Here is a 21,440-nt window from a genome sequence, read left to right as displayed (position 1 = left end):
CATGTTAATGGACAAGGTTGACCTATGACTTCAGAGAGAAGAGATGACTACAGTGGATGAGCTGGGAGACAGAGGAAGGAATAAAGCTTTGTGTCCAATGCAATAATCAGTTAACCAAGAAAGATGAAGTACAAGCAAGGCAGTCAGCAAGTAGAGTCTGGGTATTTTAGACATGTATTGATAACTAAAGGGAGAGCAGACATGAGAAGTAACTTTAACTTGTTTTGGACAAACTGTGTTTTAGGTGCTGAAGGTGGTTTTAGGTGTATTTAGAAAACATCGAAAATGTGAGCCTTGGGTTACAGGGAAGGTAGGAACTAAAGGGAGGAATACTCATAACTGAAGTGACGGTTGAAACTATGGATTTAGACAAAATCACTCAAGTATGAATAAAAAAGAAAGTTATAGTAACACTTTAGGAAATGCATTTATGTCAATGATGGGCTGAAAAAGATGAGCTAACAACGTCATCTGAGAAAGAGTGAACAAGAGTATCAGAAAAATGTGGAGCCAAACTGATGGAGAGAATATCAAGAATAGCGTAGTATAGTGTAGTAACACCAAGGGCTGCAGTGAGCCCAGGAGAATGATGCTGAGGAGTGATCACTGAATTTGGCAAATATGACCTTTGAGGGAACTTTTGAGACCTAAGTTTGACAATATTAGACTTATCTTAACTACAGTATTCAATGAAGTATTTCTTTGAGTAAAGTCATCATGAAATAAGAGGAAACAAGCAGTAACCAAATAATGCTGCATTTGACTCAGTGTTGGAGACAGTAAGAAACTCTATATTTGGGTAGTCCAACTTGACAGCTCAAATATATAAGGCTCACTTGTACAAGCACAAATGCTCACATCATATAAAAATCCATTGTTTGTATACTAGATTTGATGAGTCCCGTGGTAATGAATAACTGATGCCTAGGAAGTTAATTCCACATACTGCAGATTTTACTCTTGGGAGACCCAGTATAAAAACTAGCTCAGACAAGGGGATTGGGAGGGTTTGGACTTGGCATAGTTGCAAAAGTAGGACTCAGTAATCAGTCACTGTGGTATAAGTTATTTTAATCCATAACTGAGTTTCCCATGCTTTGTAGGTACTATTTTTATTTCTAGTAGATAAACTGAAAAATTCAGGTATAAATCTATTAAATAACTTACTCTTAATCATTTGAATCTGGAATTTAAGCAGAAGCGTTCAGATTTGGTGCCAGAGTCCATGTCTTCATTCTCGGGAAATGGGGGCTTTATTGGTGACAAAGTAGAGAATGAAGGGAAGTGGGGTGGGGGGTACTGTCCAGAGAACAACATGAAAGAACAAGGCTAGAGGTCTAGGAAGAAGAGAGCAGGAAGAGGGTTGAGGAAGGGAAACCTAATGTCAGTGGAGACCAACCAAATCCAGTTTGCAGTTTTATTTAGGATCCTCAGTGCAACTGATATTCCCATGTGTAATTTGAAAAGTTGAATGAAATTCAATTTAGTCTCTAACATATGTTAATCTCTACGGTGCCTCTTCATTCTTTCTGAGAGTGATCTCACCTAACTTTAATTTTCTTTCTTCTCAGTACTAAATAGGAATATTTCATAAAATGTCCCTATTCATGAAGGCATTTAAGATACATTTCTTTGAATACTGTGTGATATTACTCTGTATAGTCATTCTTGCACCATTGACCAATAATAATCATTATTAGCACCTTTGGAGAAAGAAGTAAAGCTTGATGTCCAAGCATGAGTACTATTTAAAATCTACATATCTAAATATTCAATCAAGGGCACGTAGATTTAGGTGTTATTAATTTCCAAACTAATATACATAAGAAAAATTACGTAGCTCTCTTTTCCAGCATAGGTCTTATCCCAGTTTTTATATGATGGATATTTTTATATATTTATGATTTTCAAATTAACACAGTATTTCTAAGTATATTTAAATTTCTATATGTTTCTAAGCAAACAAATGTAAAGATGCATTTAAATTTCTTTATTATACTCCTTTCAAGCCTTCTGTGCTATCCTTTGATATACGTGAATGGATGTAGTTGAAGTATATTTTAAGGATATGTTAATTAGGCTCCAGATGTCAGACACAGCGTGGTCTATGATAATTATGTCATACCAAAACACAGTAAGATGGAGATAAGACATACTCATGGTAAGGTTATGACTTCACTACCCTGTGGATTATCTTATCTATAATGTAGATTTTAGCTATAATGAAAAGTCAGAACATTCCAAAGAGCTTAACACGTATAAGGTATACCTTATTAACCTGATGAATATGACTCATGTTTTTATCATTTATCAGTGGTTATTACACTTTTTGTTAAAAGCAATTGTAATGATAATCATTACATTCCTTCTTTGAGGGACTTACATTTTAAAATTTAGTTTATCCTCTAAAATATATCTTGTGTTCTCAAAGATAAAGGAATTGACTAACAAGTTTAAAGTAACTAAGTTATTAGATTACTAACATTTCCCCCTAAACATGTCAGTGTACACTGTAGAAAATGTTACATTTTAGCTAGTCTGAAAGATGCTTCTAGATTAGATTGCCCTTATGATCTTTTTTTTTTCTGTACAAAATTTTTGGTTTAATGAGCTTTTCAATTCTGTCTCTCTTTCCCAGCCTCCCTCCCTCCCCCTCTTTTTGCCTTTCTCCTTCCCTCCTTTATTCTTTCATCTCATTCCTCTCCCTGCTGCTATGCACACACACACACACACACACACACACACACACACACACACAAACATTCATTAAAGGAAATTTTAATGAATGCAATGCCAGGGCAAAGAGAGCAAGAATTTTTAGAACACTTTACATTTTCTACATTGATGAAATAGGTATTACAATATAAAAAAACAAGCACTTAAACATTATTTGACTTCAGAATTAACCAATCAGAGAGTTATATAGCTGAAAGGATCGTAAAGACTATCTGATCCAAAATTATTTATTTTACAGACGGTGAACTTTATCCCTAGAAAGGTGAAATGAAGTGCTGACAGTTATAGGGCTTGAGAAATTAAGACTTGAACCCTAGCCTTGGCTCTTACCTTTTAAACTAGTGCTGTTTTTAAGATTTTCTTGAATCCCATATAACACAAACATACTCGTTACCCTAACTCTGGGTAGTTCCAAGCCTTATCAACACTGTGGTGATTACCTTCACTGAACTCTACATGGTCAAAACCCTGATCTACCCTGATTCCAAGTACATCCTGATTTTACACATTGAAATATAAAATGGTGCTAAAATCCAAGTCCTCTGAATAATAAAATCTCAGTAAGTCTGTTCACTGAATTTAGATGTTGGAAATAGACATACTGTATTTCCTGAGATCACTAGACCACTCCTTATCACATATGTCCTAAAGTAGTTTGAATGTCAGTTTCTTTTGACTACAGTGAAAGGAGTCTTTGAAATTTGTCTATAGCATCTCCTCTGAAGTATCATTTAATGAATATGATAGACAGTTAATACAGCATACAGATACACAGAGTAACAGGTAACCTAAATATCTAACAGAGATCTTTAAAGTTGAGAACATAATTCAAGAGACGATAGCCCATAACTATGAACCTCACAGTAGAACAACAGTTGTATAAGTTTCTAGGATTCTTATGTTTCATTTAATTCCACATGTTACTTTTAGGCACTTATGAAGTTCAGTTTTCCTTCATTTCTAGGAGCCAAGATCATTTTATAAGTAAATGCAATATAAGCGAAACCAAATCATACTTTCTTTCATTGCAAATGTGTTATTTCCTAGTGACAACAGTAGAGAAATCCTCAAAATTGATTGACTTGGAACTATTTCTTAAAACTCATGTGTCTTAGTTGTATAGTTAAGATTATGTTTGTTTATACTTCAAAATGAAATGCTTCCATTTGCCCCAGTACTAGTACAGAATAATTTGGTACATAATTTATAATTTTTTCACAGTATTTATTTCCAAATCTTTTCTCAGTTTAACTTGTTCCAATATTTAATTCTCTGCATTACATTTATTTTAATAAATAATTTGGCTAATAAAAGTATACTTTTTATGTGGCTCTAGTATAAATGTTTTAATCTAAAAAGTGAGAAAATTCATTACAGCAAGTGATTATGAAGAAATCATTTTAAAGTGAACTTAAGTTTTTGTTGCAGTTTCTTAGGTCCTACACTTGAAAAAAACATGGAAAATTTGAGAACATGCCAAATCACTTTTTGTATTAATATACATAAAAATTGGAAAGATGTGCACTTTATTACATTTGGAAGTCTTTCTTATTTTGTACCACTTTTTATCAGTATACCCACATACTTGTATTTAACAAGAGTGTATGTCCCTAAGATAAATAATTAATGATTGCACATTTGCATTTTAAAAATTATTTCCAAAAGACTTTATCAAATCATGACAAAATATTTTCAAACTGAATAATTTGTCTTTGTTCACATAAATATTATATTTTGTGTGGTTTTAATAATTTTTTTCTGTATATTGTATGATCATTGTGGGTACTTCATAAACTATATATTAACACAAATAAGCCAAAAGCACTTACACTAACTTCTGATAACCAGTGATAACTGATAACTACTCTGATGTGTAAATCTTACATCTTTTTCACTCCATCTCTTTGTCTTTTGTATCAGTTATGTGCCTATATATTTTTATGAGTATGTGTTTTTTTAAAATTACTAACTATAGTACAATATCCGTCATTTAATATTTTATAATATCTTTAATATAATTTATACAGGTGAATGGATGTACACACTATTCACATAATTTTTTGTGACTGTATAATATTCTGTAGACATGCCATAAAGGCATGTACTTATTCCCCTATTTTGAACATTTGAAGTTTCTTTTCCCCAGTCTTTAAAATTATCAAATAATAGTGCATTGAAGATGTATGTACATTGATTTATTTCTTTAAGAAAGATCCTGGGAAGTGAAATTTCAGGTTCAAAAATTTAAGCAGCTTGCTTTTAATATTTATACATAAGGTACTTTGGAAAACACTCATATAAATGACCATGGATTTTTTTGTCAACAGCTAGTTTATTACTATCAATCTGAAAAGTATTTTTTCTATTACTAGATTATTGAAAAAGTACTTAAAATATTCAATACAATTGAAGAGAATACTATCTTTTTGAATTGCACCTCCTTTGAAAAAAAATTATAGCATGACAAAATATTACATACTCTTATTTATCTCATGAGTCATTTTAACAATTTCTATTCTTACTCCTCTGACTTTTGAAAAACATCAGTGAGCTGTTTTTATAGTCTGCCTACTGAATCTAGAAAATAAATGCGCAAATAGCTGAGCTTTTTCTTGTGTCATTGTTACCTCAGAGTGAGAAAACAGCTGCCCGCACTGATTATATCTTTTTGTATTGCTCTCAATTTGGTACATGCCTAAATGGTAATTGCAGCATTTAGAGAGTCCATGAATTTGGCCTTTTTCACTTTGTTCATTTGAAATGTGTTATTTCTATCACTGTCCTCATTGCTGTCTGTAACCTGCTTTTGTTCGGTTGTTCCTCTTCCACACTCCTGGTATTTACATGGTCTTTGACTTCCATGGGGTTTTCCAGGTGGAGCTAGTGGTAAAGAACCTGCCTGCCCTTCTTTGTTTCTGTTTGTATTTCATTTTTTGCTTCCCTTCTTCCTTATTGATTTCATTTATTCCTAACCAGATTTTAATGCCTCATAATAAAATATGAATTGAAAATCGGAAAAAAAAAAAGAACCTGCCTGCCAAAGCAGGAGACATAAGAGATGCAGGTTCAGTCCCTGGGTCAGAAGATCCCCTGGAGGAGGACATGGCAACCCACTCCAGTATTCTTGCCTGGAGAATCCCATGGGCAGAGGAGCTTGGCAGACTATAGTTCATAGGGTCACAAAGAGTCAGACATCCCTAAAGTGACTTAGTACAGCACAGCACAGACTTCTATGATGTTGTAATCATAGGTTCTCTAATTTATTTTCTTGGCTTTTCTTTCTTTGAGCTTTGCTGTTGGGCTTAAAAGAGTTTTCCCTCTTAAGATCCCCAGATTTAAATATTTTATTTAAGAATACATGATGAGTCCCTGAGTCAGCAGCCCTGCAATATTCTGACCACTACTTAGCTTAATTATGAATTGCATTATTGCCAGACTTGTGTCCTTACTTCAGAGAAGTATGATGTGTGAGGCTGCTTTGGGACACCAACAGCTGTGTGTGTATGTGTGTGTGTGTGTGTGCACACTTGGAAAAGCAAACTTTAAACTATTGTTTGCACTGCACTACAGAAATCACTGGGCTTCCCTTGTAGCTCAGTCGGTAAAGAATTTGCCTGCAGTGCAGGAGACCTGGGTTCAATCCCTGGGTTGGGAAGATCCCCTGGAGAAGGAAATGGCAACCCACTCCAGTATCCTTGCCTGGAAAATCTCATGGACAGAGGAGTCTGGTGGGCTGCAGTCCATGGGGTCACAAAGAGTCAGGCACAACTGAGCGACTAACACTTAACTTACAGAAATCACTGAAGAGGTACTGTAAGTGTAGAAACCTAAGCAACCACTGTCTTGCTGCTGGTTAATCTGGTCATATTCAGTACATCTCTGATTACAAAATCCACCTATAACTTTAACTTTTTAAACTTAATTGCCATACCAATATTATAAATATGACTTCTTAACTTTTTGGGCAAATACAATCTTTTTAAGTTAAAAGTAACCACAACAATTAGTTTATTGGTTTAAGAATAAGTATGCTTCTTAGATGGCTTATATTATTAAGACATTGAAACAAGAAGTATTTTCTTAGTGTACTTAATAATTTATAACCAAGAATTTGAGATAATTTGAATATTACAGTGTAACATCTTTAATAATTGTTAAGAAATAGAAACATATGCAAATTTTTGTTGAATTGGGTTTGTCCAGGAAGACTGATAGTCTTGTTAACCTTTTAATCTACTTTTGTTATAATTTGAAAATATATTGATATTTGATTTGATATTGAACATTATAATGACTAAATTTTTTAGTGTACTCAAATTACAAAATCATATCGAACCACTAAGATATCTTCTGTAAATAAGCATAGTGTCCTCACATATAAGAATATGACTCAATGATTACTAGATAAATTTACCTTCTAAACTTATGAACCAGCCTTTCCCAAAATGTATTTTTGAGACTATTTCAGCAAGATATTACTTGATAATAGATGGGAAAGTCAGATACCTGCAATCAAATGATTAGTCATTATTACAGAATATTCAGGACCTTGTATATGCAAGTTTTAGGGTAGATTTGAAGGAGAGAAAGGAAATGGAGAAAAATCTGCCTTATCACTTTAATTTACTTTTTTTTTTTTTTAGCTAAAATTTACTTTTAGCTACTTTGCTTTTTAGCTTTAATTTACTTTTAATGTACTTTGGAGAGTACAGCCTTGGACATTAGAGTTAAAGTTGAGAAATTACATATTCTATTCCCTAACCGGATGGTAAGCAACTCTTCTACTTGCATGTGTGCTAAGTCCTTCAGTCATGTCTGACTCTTTGCAGCCCCGTGGACTGTAGCCAGCCAGGTTCCTCTGTATGTGGGATTCTCCAGGCGAGAATACTGGAGTGGGTTGCCATGCCCTCTCCAGGGGATCTTCCCAACCCAGAGATCAAACCAGTGTCTCTTATGTCTCCTGCATTGGCAAATGGATTCTTTACCACTAGCTCCAGCTGAGAATTCCTCTACTTGCATAGATTCCTTCATATGGTTTTTCATTTATGGGAAAAAGAAAAAATAGAGTTTGATTGAAAAAAAATACTGGTATTAAAAATATGATTTCTGGATTATTTTCCATAGTGATAATGAACAACAACAAAAAATTATCTTGTTGATGAAGAATCCCATACAGTAGTTCTCTTTATTCAGGATACTTTCTTCTCTAAGGATATTATTATCTATGGAGTGTTTTCTTTAAGAAAATAGCTTGATAAAGATGTAGAAAAGAAGTGGAAGACTTCAAATACTATTGGAGAGAGGCACTGTTTTTCTTACAGATTAGGTTCCTGGGAGAATTTTAAGTTAAAAGTATATTTACCCAAGTTTGTTTACTGTGTATTCACTAAGATGGTCCCTTGAGATTTCATTGGTTAAGACTCTTAACAAAGTAAAAATAAACAAATTATGTAAATAAATAAATACCAGAGCCTAGCCAGAAAAGAAGGAATAAAAGGAAAGAGACTCCAACGAATTTTTCCAATTTGAGGACTATACAGACGATGATTGGAAAGATTTGTTTGAGATTAGAATTTAGTTGATGTATTTAAATGTTTGTATTACTCTCTCTATTTGCATCTTTGTTTTCTTTTAGCAAAAACAGATTAATATCCTTCTTAGATTCCCTCAGTGATCTGTTAAATGTATATGATATTCCATAAACCTGATTCTACAAAATCTTCAAACCATTACTAAGGAAAAAAGCTCCTCATCGCAAAATTACCAAAATGCTTCAATGCAGGGTTCAGCAAGCTGTGGCCATGGACCAAATTCAGCCCATTGCCTATTTTGTAAATAAAGTTTTATTGGAATACGCACATACATTTTGTGTATATAAAATATATATGTTGTCTAAATCTGCATTCATATTACAGTGTCAGAGGTGCAGCAGAGACCTCATGGTCTGCAAAGTCTAAGATGTTTACTGTTGAGCTCTTTACAGAAAAAGCTTCCCAACACCTGTCAGTATATATCCCATAATTATCCAGTAAGAAGGAAGAATTTAATGTAGTGTCATAGGAGGTTGATGTCCAGAAAATAGTCTTGATATTAGAAAATGCATATATGTATATGTGTATGTATATATATATGTGTGTGTATATATATATTTATATATATGTGTATAAAATGTGTTTAAGCCTTGTCTATTGTTGCTATTTATAGTTAAAATACTATTTTGCCACTATAATGTCAAAAAACTTCAAAGAACCTTTCCAGATACTTACTTTAGCTAGTATTTTTTTAGCACACAATTTTTGAAGCTTGGATGGCTTTTTCATTCCCTTGACTTTGGAGAAATAAACATATTTATCTGAGACTATCTCTTGAGGTACAAACAATTTCAATATTGTATTTTAATAAATAATAGACATTTATACCTGACCATATTTAACACATATCACGGAAGCACTCACTTCATTTTGTGTATCATTCAATTTATATTAATATATTTTTATTCCCCATTTTATAATTTGGCACAGAATAACTCAGATCATTATTAAAATTCGACTCAAACTGATTAGATGATTTCAATTTGCACTTTTACTTAGAGGTCATGTAATCTAAACTCTGTACATTCTTTTAGTCAAGATTTTCTTAATCCTTTTTGAAACATTGTCTTCCCTTTGGATGTTAGTTTAGTTATCAATTTTTACTTAAAAATTTTGCTTGCAATTATCAAATATACAGTGAGGTTTTTTCCAGGATGAGTATTAAAATGCCTATTTTTGAATAGTCACAATATGGTCCATATGTCTTTACTACAGTTTTAAAGTTATGATCTTAAGCAAGGAGTACGTGTGTGTGTGTTTACAATCTTACCTAGACTCAGTGTTTGTGAATTTACCTGGCAACATTTTATTGGAGAAAACCACTTGAACCTACTAAACTATGATTATTTTTCCCAGTTTGTAGATTTGTAGCATACAATTGAGGTTTTATTTTCCATTATGCATATTAATGAGAAATGTTTTTTTCATTTCTCATGTTTGCTTTTTCGTATTTGCTAAGATTTGTTCATTGAATTTAGTTCTTATTCTAACCAGAGTTTTTAAAAACCCTTTTGATATCTATAATTGATGTGTTTTGAGGAAGCACCTTTTACAGACAGCATTATTCTCATCTTGTAATAAGCTTACCGTCTCAATTTTTCTCCTCACATTCTTTTTTCCCCTGAAATGATTTCAGTAATACTTTGTGCCTTTACTGGCATGGTTTGTTTTCAAGAGTATTACTCCAAGTGCCTCTTCATTCTAGTTCTAGAAAATCCATGTTCAAACGATCTCGATAGCTACATTCACGTAGATGCTGGAACAACCTGCTTTGATACATGGGCTGATTTTTTGATAACTTAAAATGCAATTGTACAATCGTGTTTGAAACTATTAGACTTGCAACCTCTTTCCAGTAAATAATTTCAATCTTGATGCATTAATTACAGACCAAAAATCTTATAAAATTACTGTTGTCATGTTTATGTGCTGTCAAATATATTCTCCTGGACATACATTTACCAGAAAGTATTATCTCTAATGAAGATATGTTCTCTTCTGTTTAAAACCTTTTACACTTTATTCAGATTTAATTATTTTACATATTTAATAATCCTGCTTTTATTCACCAAACTGCATACTTAAATAAATCTTAAAAATAATATGACATTTAATTTGTACTACTACCTTGAGTGAAAGTGGTATATCAGCCTACCTTTTTTTTTTTTTTTTTTTGGTACATCCTGTAAGTAGGGCTAAGAAATAAGAACTGAACATTAATTTTATGGGTTTTTTTCTACTCGATAGGTGCTATGGATATAGAGGAGAGAAATCGCCAAATGAAAATTAACAAATACAAACAGGTAGCCGGATCAGATCCCAGACTGGAACAAGATTACCATGCAAAGGCAAGACATTTTTCTTTTTAAAAGTTGTGAAATAATCAATCATATGAAACCGTTAGATTCTCAAACTGCTGAAGGCAGATTAGTCAGAAACGAACATATAGTGCAATGGCCCCATGATATTATTAAATGCTAAAATTTATAATGTGTTTGTATACCAACTTTTAGGTAAAGATTTGCCTTAATTTTTGAAAAAAATCATTGTATAATATAGGAGGTTAAGGAAATGGAACGCTTAAATGATCTGAAGAACAAATCTTTTGGAAGTTTTCATTTTCTAAAACCTAAAAAGGCACTAACACCCTCTAAAATGTATAGGAAGAACTTCTATTTTCATCTTACGTTTTTCCTACATATAGAGTTTTTTATTTATAGTATTTTAATTCGATCTGATTTTTGATAAGTTTTTGAAACAAAATACATACTCATGAGATGTTGTAAGGAATTCAACAGGTTTCTTAGAGAGAATCTTTTTGAACCACTTTTTGGTAATAAATTGAGGTATGAAGTCTTCCAATATAGGAAAAAAGTATTCTTTTTATTGTTTGTGCTCTTCACTGCCTTTATATTTTCAAAACATTTTTAGGTTTATCATATTATTCATTCCCAAAGTCATGAAAAGACTTTGCTCTAATGTAGCTATTTAAGATTTAACAAAAAGATGAAACTAGCAAAGCTTATTTTTTTTTTTTTTGACTCCTTTCACATCACGTTTGTATTTATTTGGAGATATATGTGATAAAATGATAAAAGCAAGCAATGGACTATTAAACATATTTCAGGCTACTGGTTACAACTGTCAGGAGGAAAGAGACTGGGATCGTAATGAATCATTCTTAGAATTTCAAAGATAATGGGAATGGTGTTTTCTTTAAATTATCTTTAGTTTTTGTTATATTTTGTATTCTTTTTTTTTTTTTAATTTTAAAATCTTTAATTCTTACATGCATTCCCAAACATGAACCCCCCTCCCACCTCCCTCCCCATAACATCTTTCTGGGTCATCCCCATGCACCAGCCCCAAGCATGCTGCATCCTGCGTCAGACATAGACTGGCGATTCAATTCACGTGATAGTATACATGTTAGAATGTCATTCTCCCAAATCATCCCACCCTCTCCCTCTCCCTCTGAGTCCAAAGCTTATTCATAATATTTAGTTATTATATACTCTCATAATTACAGTCATGTAATATTTGTGGTCTATTTATCTGTGTACTAGAGAAAAGCAGTTTGGATTTTTCTATACTTGGGTCTGTTTTATCCTTACCTTCTGAAACTTCAGTTTCTCTCAATTATACCCCAATCTTCAGTAAAAATAAGATTTATTAAGTAAAGCATAACTGACTATGCTGGATATGTGTATATGGTAGGCAGTATACATTTTTAGTTCCTCTGTTATATGACCTAGAGGAGACAGATATTCTTACATCAGCGTCATGTTCCAAACCAGCAATCTCTTTTCCAAATTACATGAATATTGACCGATGTGGTGCATACAGGATTGTTCATCACAGCATTCTGTTGTCCTGGAAATGGCACGGGCCTAAAGCCAAGAGAAAGGTAAATTTAAGACCAACAAAACACAGCCTTGCCTTTGCTTTGCAGGCCCTAAACTTCTAAAAATTTTCCTCTTAGATGAAAATATGAATAACTTCAAATAGGTTCAGTGAATTTCATAGAAAATAGATTTGTAATGATACAACATTGCAGATATATCTCTAACCTTTTGAGCTTGATATCGGAACTGATTGCTATGCCTTTCCAGGTACTTTTAAAAATATATCTGTCAAGGGCTAAATTGGAGGAGGCAATGGCAACCCACTCCAGTACTGTTGCCTGGAAAATCCCATGGGTGGAGGAGCCTGGTAGGCTGCAGTCAGGGTCGTGAAGAGTTGGACATGACTGAGCGACTTCATTTTCACTTTTCACTTTCATGCATTGGAGAAGGAAATGGCAACCCACTTCAGTGTTCTTGCCTGGAGAAACCCAGGGACGGGGGAGCCTGGTGGGCTGCCGTCTATGGGGCCGCACAGAGTCGGACACGACTGAAGCGACTTAGCAGCAGCAACAGCAGCAGGGCTAAATAGGCATAATCTTTTGTGGCATCTGCTATGCCAAATCTCTCATTTATTCATTTTGTATAATCTAAAAATCAAGGCATGAAATCCTGATAAAATAGGATATTAAAACTTCCATAAACATAGTATAACACATTTGTTTCATGTTTGTTTATACCCCACTGTACTTCATGAAGGAATTAGGTGATTTTTAAAATACATATAATATTATTGTCAATGAAGAAATGAGTATCAAGGGAAAATGAAGTCAAGACACAACAAGGTAATACCAGAAGTAAAGCTTGTGAACAAAATGCATAGTGTGAGATCCTTTGTGCCTACATGTGGGGCTTATATTCTGACTGTGAGCTTCCTTACAAGAGAAACTGGATCACTCATATGATTTACATTGTTCATACAATAAAAAGTTCCTGAGAAGCAATGCCAGTGATTCTTGTTATGGATACCTGATAAATTTATTACAAGAGAATGAACCAAAGGAATACTATAAGTGTGGCTCAAATTTTATTTTTAGAAAAACAAGTTTTGATTACATTCCATTTCATAAATTAAAGCTTGAGACCTCAAAAGTTTTATAACTTTGACACCAATTATTTTAGGTTAGAGAAGATTTAAGTCTTGGCAAAGGACTAATTATGCTAAGCAACATAATTTCCTATGTATTTGCTAAGGCAGTGGTTTTCAAACTGTAATTCCAGACAGTAGCATCAACGTCACTTCAGAATTTTTGGAAATGCAGTTATCTGGCCTGCTCTAGAACTGCTGCTGCTGCTGCTGCTAAGTCGCTTCAGTCGTGTCCGACTCTGTGCAACCCCATGGATGGCTTAAACAAAACTCTAGGAGTGAGGTTCTTGTGTTTTAGCAAACCTGCCAAATGATTCTGATGTGGACTATAGTTTGAGCATCACTGCTCTAAGACAGGCTGCTTATAGAATTTACTTCTAGGTAACTGAGTTGACTTCCTTTTTAAGGGTTTTATTCAGAAGAAAATGATGAATGATGTCACTTAAAAATGGAGCCTTCCTTTGAGAATAAGTGATCTGATCTTTACAAGCCCTCTCCTAGTTTCTAACAAATCCTACCTATTGAATGCCAAATACTTAGAAATCTGTTTTCAATTGCTGGAGTTACGCTCTCAGCCTAACCAAAAAGGCAATCAAATCATTAAGATTTTAAGAGAATCCAAAACACAACTCTATTTTGTTCCACTCTGAATTTCCTAATGTGGAACTGTCTTTGCTGGATCATCTGTGTGCCTATCATCCCTGCTTTGGACTACCTCCCTCATGGATGAAAGAGAAAATTGTGGAGGATCCTTTTTCCAGTCAAGTGCATCTATAGACTTAGTTATTATTCATTTCCATACTAACAATTCTTTATATTAAAATTTTCAACAGCATCCCTTTCTTCTTAACTAGGGATATTTACCCTATATTACCCTTCTTTTCTTCCTTGTTTGATTAGCAAGTACCAGCTAAATATTTGCTGTTGGCCTATGTGCTTCAATATATTGGGCTTCCCTGATAGCTCAGCTGGTAACGAATCCACCTGCAATGCAGGAGACCCTAGTTCAATTCCTAGGTTGGGAAGATCCCCTGGAGAAGGGATAGGCTACCCACTCCAGTATTCTTTTCAATATATTAACTCATTCTTGAAAAAACATGTATAAGGAAGAGAACTAAGCCATAGATAGAAAGATTAAGTAATCTATACCAATTCACATTAAATCATGGAAAGTATTATTTGTAGCTAAACTTCGTTTTCAATTTTGAGATAACAGATTAAGTTTAAAAGCCATGGAGCATGTGCTGTACCTCTGAGCTATAGTCCTGAAATTCTAGTGAAGCTATGAAGAAGTTTTGATGGGATATAATTGTTAATGAAGTTTTTTTAAAAACTGTATATTTCATGTTTTAAATGGCATTGCCTTCCTGAATTTCTCAAGTGTTCTGCACTGATAGTTATAAACAAGTATTACTAATTTATAAAATATCTCCTTAGTAATTCACTTTGAGAGCACCTGTAGAACAGTGCCTTTAAAGTTACTGTCTTTCCAAGTATATTTTAAATATATTTGGAAATTTGTAAGTAGACATCCTGTATTTAATAAGAGCTAATTAATTAATTAAATATTTAATCAAATCCAGGTGCAGACATGATTCTGTTTAATCAGTGGATGAATTCTCAGGGCTTTCCCCCTCAAAACAGAATTTAACTATGCAGCCAGCCTGTGAACCCTTTCATGCCTGTTACATTCTCTTTATCCTAGCTTAAATGTGATTCACCTGTTCTACTCTCAAAAAAATTTAAGGATCAACTTAAAACCAATATTCTCTGCTCCCCATTGGTTTAGAAGAATGTGATTTATTAGATTTAACAATGTGAGTTATACTTCAGCATAAGCCAACTACCTTCCCATGAGTAATATGATTACAATAATTAGCAATAATTGATAAACAGTGTGTGTATATATGAAAATTGATATGGAGAATTTTATAATATTTAAGTATATGATGTTTGCTTTTTTATTTAGCCATATTTAGTGTTTTTAAATGAATTCAGAGGATTGTTTTTTAAAGGGTAGTCCATAAGATTTCAACAGGGAAACTATAGTTTATTGATACTGTGTTTATTTGGAAATCAAAGTTTATTTTCCTATAGAAAACAATGCTCTCTTTTGGTGCTAATGTTCCCATGAAATTATCACAGAAGTATCTTATCCCTATTTTAGCACCTAAAATTTTCGGTTTTCATGTTTATCTCTCTAAAATTAAGTAATATAGTCAATAAATTTCCCAGAATTTTTCAGATGCAAACCAGAAGTTCATATTAATCCATTTAGTGTTCTGGGATCAGGGTACAATGGAGCAAAAGAAAGGAAAAGATCTTTTATCCTTCTTTGTATATATCTAATGGGGCACTTGGCACCTCTTCTCCCAGGCTTCTTGTCTTTTAAAGATACTTCCACTAATTTTAGCTCTTCCCTGGTGGCTCCATCGGTAAAGAGTCTGCCTGCAGCGTGGGAGACCTGGGTTCAATCCCTGGGTCAGAAAGGTCCCCTGGAGAAGGGAATGGCTATCCACTCCAGTATTCTTGCCTGGAGAATTCCATGGATGGAGGAGCCTTGTGGGCTACAGTCCATGGAATCACGAAGAGTCGGACACGACTGAGTGACTAACACTTTCACTTTCACTGGTTTCAAAGAGGCGTATTAGGAAGAAAGCACGCCCACTAAAGTAATTTAAATTACAATATGAACTACATAGCACAGAGACAGTTTCTTTAAGAAAAAGAAAAGCTCTATAAATACAAGTAAACCTCACAAGATGAAGTTGTAGGCAGTATCAATATAAAAAATTCAGACAGTTCAAGGCAAAATGTTTTTGGCAAATAAATTGCCATTGTTAACTAAGCTGTTCCCTTTATTAGATCTTATTCTCTTCTCATGGGGTTGCAAAGAGTCGGACATTACTGAGCGACTTCACCTTCACCTTCCATTCTCTTCTCAACACTGAAAATACACATTCAAGGCCAGCCTTAAATGTTTTGACTTTCAACACACAAACAGTTGGGACTCCAAAAGAGGGGAGATGGGTAGGAGCTGGTAAGGAGAGGCATATATGTGATTCTTGTGTGTTTGTTGTTTGTGAGTCAGGAGTACTTCAAGACTCTAATATCAAAATGAGGCCAGTGTCCAAGATGAGATCCCAGCCTGGAGTTAAGCAAACTCCGCCTGAGTGACTTTGGGTAGTTTAACCTCCTCTTCTCAGTTTCTTTATTCAATAGGCTTTGAGATCTATTTCTTATCTATTTTATATGTTGATGATTAGGAGGAAATAAGATAATGTATATATATGGTCTAGCTTTTAGTAAACTGCTTAATAAATGGTAAAGATATTTGTTATATTATTTTATAATAACAACAAATGTTTCATAGACACCAGAAGTGAATATGATAATGTCAAAAAGGAAGTGGGAAAGAAGTAATTGAACTAATGAAAAGGATTTTAGTATAACTCATATCACTGAATGTTCCCTTTATTCTCAAATAGATTAAAGCAGCAGAGATCCCACCAAAAAATAAAATTTAAGGAGAAATAATTTATGAATCTTCAAAGGATATATAGATAAAAAGAGCACAGAACATATGATGAGAAATTACAGACTGAATTACTGAAATTCAGAAATGATGTTATCAAGGTTGACTTTGTATGAGCCTGACTGGTTCTCGGAAAGTTGATTAATGGATGAAATATGGCTATAGGTATTTTAAAAGAAATACTCTGTAACAGCATTGACATAAATGGATCTGAAAACTGAAAAACCAAATTTATAAAAAGTCAATTTTAAAATGTAGATTAGGTAGCCTTATACAAAGCCCTGAGATGATATATGAAAATACATTTATTTATTGAAGGTGAAGAAATGAAAGATATAATTTTATAGCAGCAATTAAAATAAAATGATAAGGAAATTTTCTTTATGGATAAACAGAAAAGTTGAGTTTCTGGTAGCACACAACACCGCCCAACAATAGCATAATTGCTCTGGGCTGGGTGCCCACTGGAGCGCTGATTCTTAAGCTACCCAGAGAACCTGATATTTGCATGAAACAGACAGCATTGTACCAGCATTAGATGGAATCATCCAATACACAAAGCAAGAGAGTTCTAATTAGGAGTGATTTTAGTAACCCAATCTCTACTCTGTGAGGTCCTCAAGGAATAGGTTAAGGTGTCTTACAGGAAGAAATGAAGTATCCTTTCTTGGAATAAGCTGTAGGATTCACATTAAAAAAAAAAAAAAAAAAACTGCTAAGCTTAGTCTAGCCAGATGTCCAGCAAAATGGTTTCGTTTTTAAAAAAATCAGAATTAAGATCACCTACTTAAAGTTTCCATCCCAAACAAAGTCAAGAAATCTTATCACTTACTGATGAAGATGTCAGGGAGAATGCCAGTGGCTGCACCTGGATTTCTTCCCTAAAACATAGAGTTTCTGTAAAAGTCTATTCTACTTTGTCAATTTTCTCTAGTTGTGCTCATTTCTGCATAACCTTGCAATAAGTTAGCTTCATACTCTTTAGCAAAATTAGCACAGAGTGCTAATAATAATACCTACCTCAAAGGATTCTTTTCAAGATTAAATCTGTATGTATAACTCTTAAGCCTTTCCCTTCTCCAGGGGATCTTCCCAACCCAGGGATCAAACCTAGGTCTCTTGTATTAGAGGCAGATTCTTTACCAGCTGAATCCCCCACAAGGGAAGCCCTAAGGAAAAAGGAAATGTTAGCTATAGTATGATGATGGTGGGATGGTGATGGTGATGGTGATGGGGAAGAAAGAGAAAAAGAGAAATCATTTTCAGCAGATACCTTGCTCTTACCAGGTCTATATTTGTTGCCATCAACAATATCCTAGATATAGATTAGTATATCTTTAAAATAATCCTGAAAAATATGGGAGTGGAAAGGAAGGAAAAGTGTAAAAATTATTGATAATCTAAAGAGCATAAAAAGTGATTTGGGTTCTCTCATTCAGGTTAGTTAACTTTTGATCTGCCTCAGATTATTATTCTTGTCATGTCTACTCTTTAGCCAGCTGGAATGTACTTAACTTTAAAAATAGAGAGATAAAATTATATTTATACATAATTTGATTCTGTATATATGTCTATACATACACACACATCCTTAAAGCTCTGAGCCAAAGGAAAATTTCTCTCCTCCATATTTTAACTGATGGAAATAACAACTATTTATTTCTTCCTCATCTCACAGGTACCAATATACCTCACTTTATGTAACAGACCTACAGTTAAAAACTTAATAGTAGAATTTTAGAAATTTTATATTTTTATCTGTGAATAATCTTTGGATGTAAAAGTTTCTAACTTTAAGTTTCTTTTTTCTTTACATCTTATGTTAATTAGCTAGGGCTGCCATAACAAAATGTCATAGACTAGGTTGTTTAAACAACAGAAATTAATTTTCCCACAGTCTGGAGACTAGAAGTCCAAGATAAAAGTATTGGCAGGTTTGATTTCTTTCAAGATATTTCTCTTTGGCGTGGGGATGGCCACCCTCTTGCCATGTCCTCAAAGGGTCATCCCTCTGTTGTGTCTATGTTCCAGTCATATTGGATTAAGGCCTACCAGTGTGACTTCATTTTACCTTAATCACTTCTTTAAAGGCTTTATCTCCAAAACAGTCACATTCTGAGATACTAGAAGTTAGCACTACAACATATGAATTTTGAGGATATGCAGTTTAGTTACAATATATCTCTGCAAAGTAGTTAATAATATTTAGTTTATTACCTTAATGAATTATGAAAGCATATTTTATTGTACTGTAAATATGGGTTTTTAAGCAATAAACTATAGCCATTTTGTTTCAGACTTTTTGATTCTTAAAATTGTGTTCACTGTTCTCTGTTTTTCCAACTACCTTCTCACATCCTAGGATATGAAATATTCGTGTTTGGCAGTTCATTTTAAAAAGCATTTTCCTTAGTTATAAGACCACATTTAAATTTTAGATGTCTTCTGAGGCAAACATTTAAACATGTGTCCTCTTTCTTTGCATTTTATTTGTGAATTGCTAGCCCCTACTGTATAATCACATGTCAGGCCAGGAAAACCACATGTCAGTTCAGGAAATATAAAATAGATTTTTTTTTAAATTATCAAGAAGTCATTTGAGATGAGTAGAACCAACTTATGTGTTAAAGAACACTACAGAATTACAGAAGGAACTGTAATTTATTTCTCCCTTTTTTAGTAAATATAGAAAGAATTTTAAATAAATTGCATCTGGCTACTTGCTGGTAAAAGGGTCAACCTGTGGACAATAGCTGCTGTTGCCAAGAGCATAATTTCTTTCAGTATATTTCCAAAGAACACAAGAGGGAAACATTTTTCTTTTACCTTCAGCAAAAATAGCAATTTATGCATTCACCTTTGCTTTCCTAAGACGTCCAGGGTTGCTTGCTTGCTAACAACTAGGACGCCCTACAGGGGATAAAGGGATGAAAGATACAGGTCACCAAGGGGTGAGAGATCTTGCTTTATAGAATCGAGGAGAATAAGGGAAATAAGGAAAAAAGGAAAGGTGATAAATAGGGCAAAAACATTCTTTCCAACTCAAATTTCACATAATTCAAAAGGGTTAAGTATAGTCATATAAAAATTATAAGTAGAAGAATATTCAAAACAACAGAGATATGAAAACATATAAACCTTATGAACCAACCATGGCATTTATCGCTTCCTAAAATACATATATCCTGTCTTATATGGTGCTTTTTCCACACCTTTTTATTAAACTATACACTTCTTGAGAATGGATATATAGTTTATTCATCTTTGTAGACTCTCCACGGACAAGTAGGGACAAGAAACAAATTTCTGGAGAGAGTGTATGTAGGTTATCACCTAAGAGTCAAAAACAAATTTTCTAAGGGATATATGATTATTGGTTTTTGTCTAGAGTTAATCATAGTAAAAAGAATACTCAGAAAAATTTGGAAGACTAGGGTTCTAATCTTGATTCTACCCGTTATACGCTAAGACGTTGGGTAAATTGCCCAAGAGTTCACAACCCAGCTTTTTCCTGTGTGCAAACTGAGGGAACCTTGTTATCTGTAAGTGCTACACAAACACATGGTACTTTGGAGGCTGCATAGAAAAAAAAATCATTAGGTATTAACACATGGGTTTTAGGCAACTTCCTCACTAACTAAGCAAATCATTTAATCTCATAGCCTAATCTTCAAAATTAGATTTGTACTAGATATTTTTATATTTCATTTTCTTAATCTACTGTTGTTTCCTTTATTGATTCAGTAATCTCTGCTCAGGGTCAGGCTTTTTACTTAATGTATTCTCACAAATAATTGAAAATTTTAACTAACTTATGGTGTAATAATTATGATTTAGAGAATAAGTTTATGTGTGTAATGTTTTTATCTTACACTTCACATGAAATAAATTATAACTAAGTTTGAAGTGAGACTTAAAACATTTACTCAATTAAGGCACTCAGTCAGCTAGGGCAGCATGCAGTCCTCCATATCTGATATCTCTAATATGAGTTTAATTGGCTAATTATAATTTGAACATATCTATAATTTATTATATAAAAACTTTCTTCATGAGCACAAAAATTAGTTGTAATTTTTCATCAGTTGTGAGGATTACAGATATTATTTATTAGCAAAATTAGTTTACTAATGTTTTCCTAAGCATAGAATTTTGATAATTTCTATTTCATCAGTTTTGAAGATTATAAAATAATACTCCAGTCTAAAAATAATATAGCTAGCCTTGGAATGTAACTGATACGAGAGCAGGAACTTTTAGCTGGTGATAATTTTATGAGGTAGAAATATTATATGTAAAAGTATACAGAATTCATACTGGCATGTGGGAATGCCCATAATGGTAGCTGTTCTTATTATTTATTATAACAGATGAGATGGGAGTAATAACAAAAACCTGACAGTTGAACTCCATTCTGATGGATAAAACATTACCCACAAGTTTAATATAACTTTTGTACTAACAAAGAAAATGTCTGTGATTTTATGATTGGCCCTTTTCAGGTCATTTTCATGACAAGGCATATTCACCCCCCAAGGTTAACAGTCTTCAGGGTCCAGTCACATAAGAACAAGTTATTTCTTAAGCCC

At 33.5% G+C, this 21,440-nt stretch overlaps 1 protein-coding gene across 49 annotated transcripts in view; it reads left to right on the top strand.

The window, feature by feature from the left end:
* The window catches only part of RIMS2 (regulating synaptic membrane exocytosis 2), a 601,609-nt gene that overhangs the window by 424,288 nt on the left and 155,881 nt on the right, over nucleotides 1-21,440 (top strand). For 38 of the 49 annotated variants that reach the window (XM_027973139.3, XM_027973138.3, XM_060393832.1 and 35 more), the window contains one exon: nucleotides 10,575-10,675. The exons of the other annotated variants lie outside the window; for them this stretch is intronic. In XM_027973139.3, the coding sequence (XP_027828940.2) occupies nucleotides 10,575-10,675 (101 nt within the window). The remainder of the gene's footprint in view (nucleotides 1-10,574; nucleotides 10,676-21,440) is intronic. 49 annotated transcript variants of the gene reach the window in all.

Source organism: Ovis aries, chromosome 9 (assembly GCF_016772045.2).
Source record: "Ovis aries strain OAR_USU_Benz2616 breed Rambouillet chromosome 9, ARS-UI_Ramb_v3.0, whole genome shotgun sequence".
Classification (NCBI taxonomy): domain Eukaryota; kingdom Metazoa; phylum Chordata; class Mammalia; order Artiodactyla; family Bovidae; genus Ovis; species Ovis aries.
Note: the sequence above shows the minus strand (reverse complement) of the source record. Positions and strands in the feature narration are given on the sequence as shown.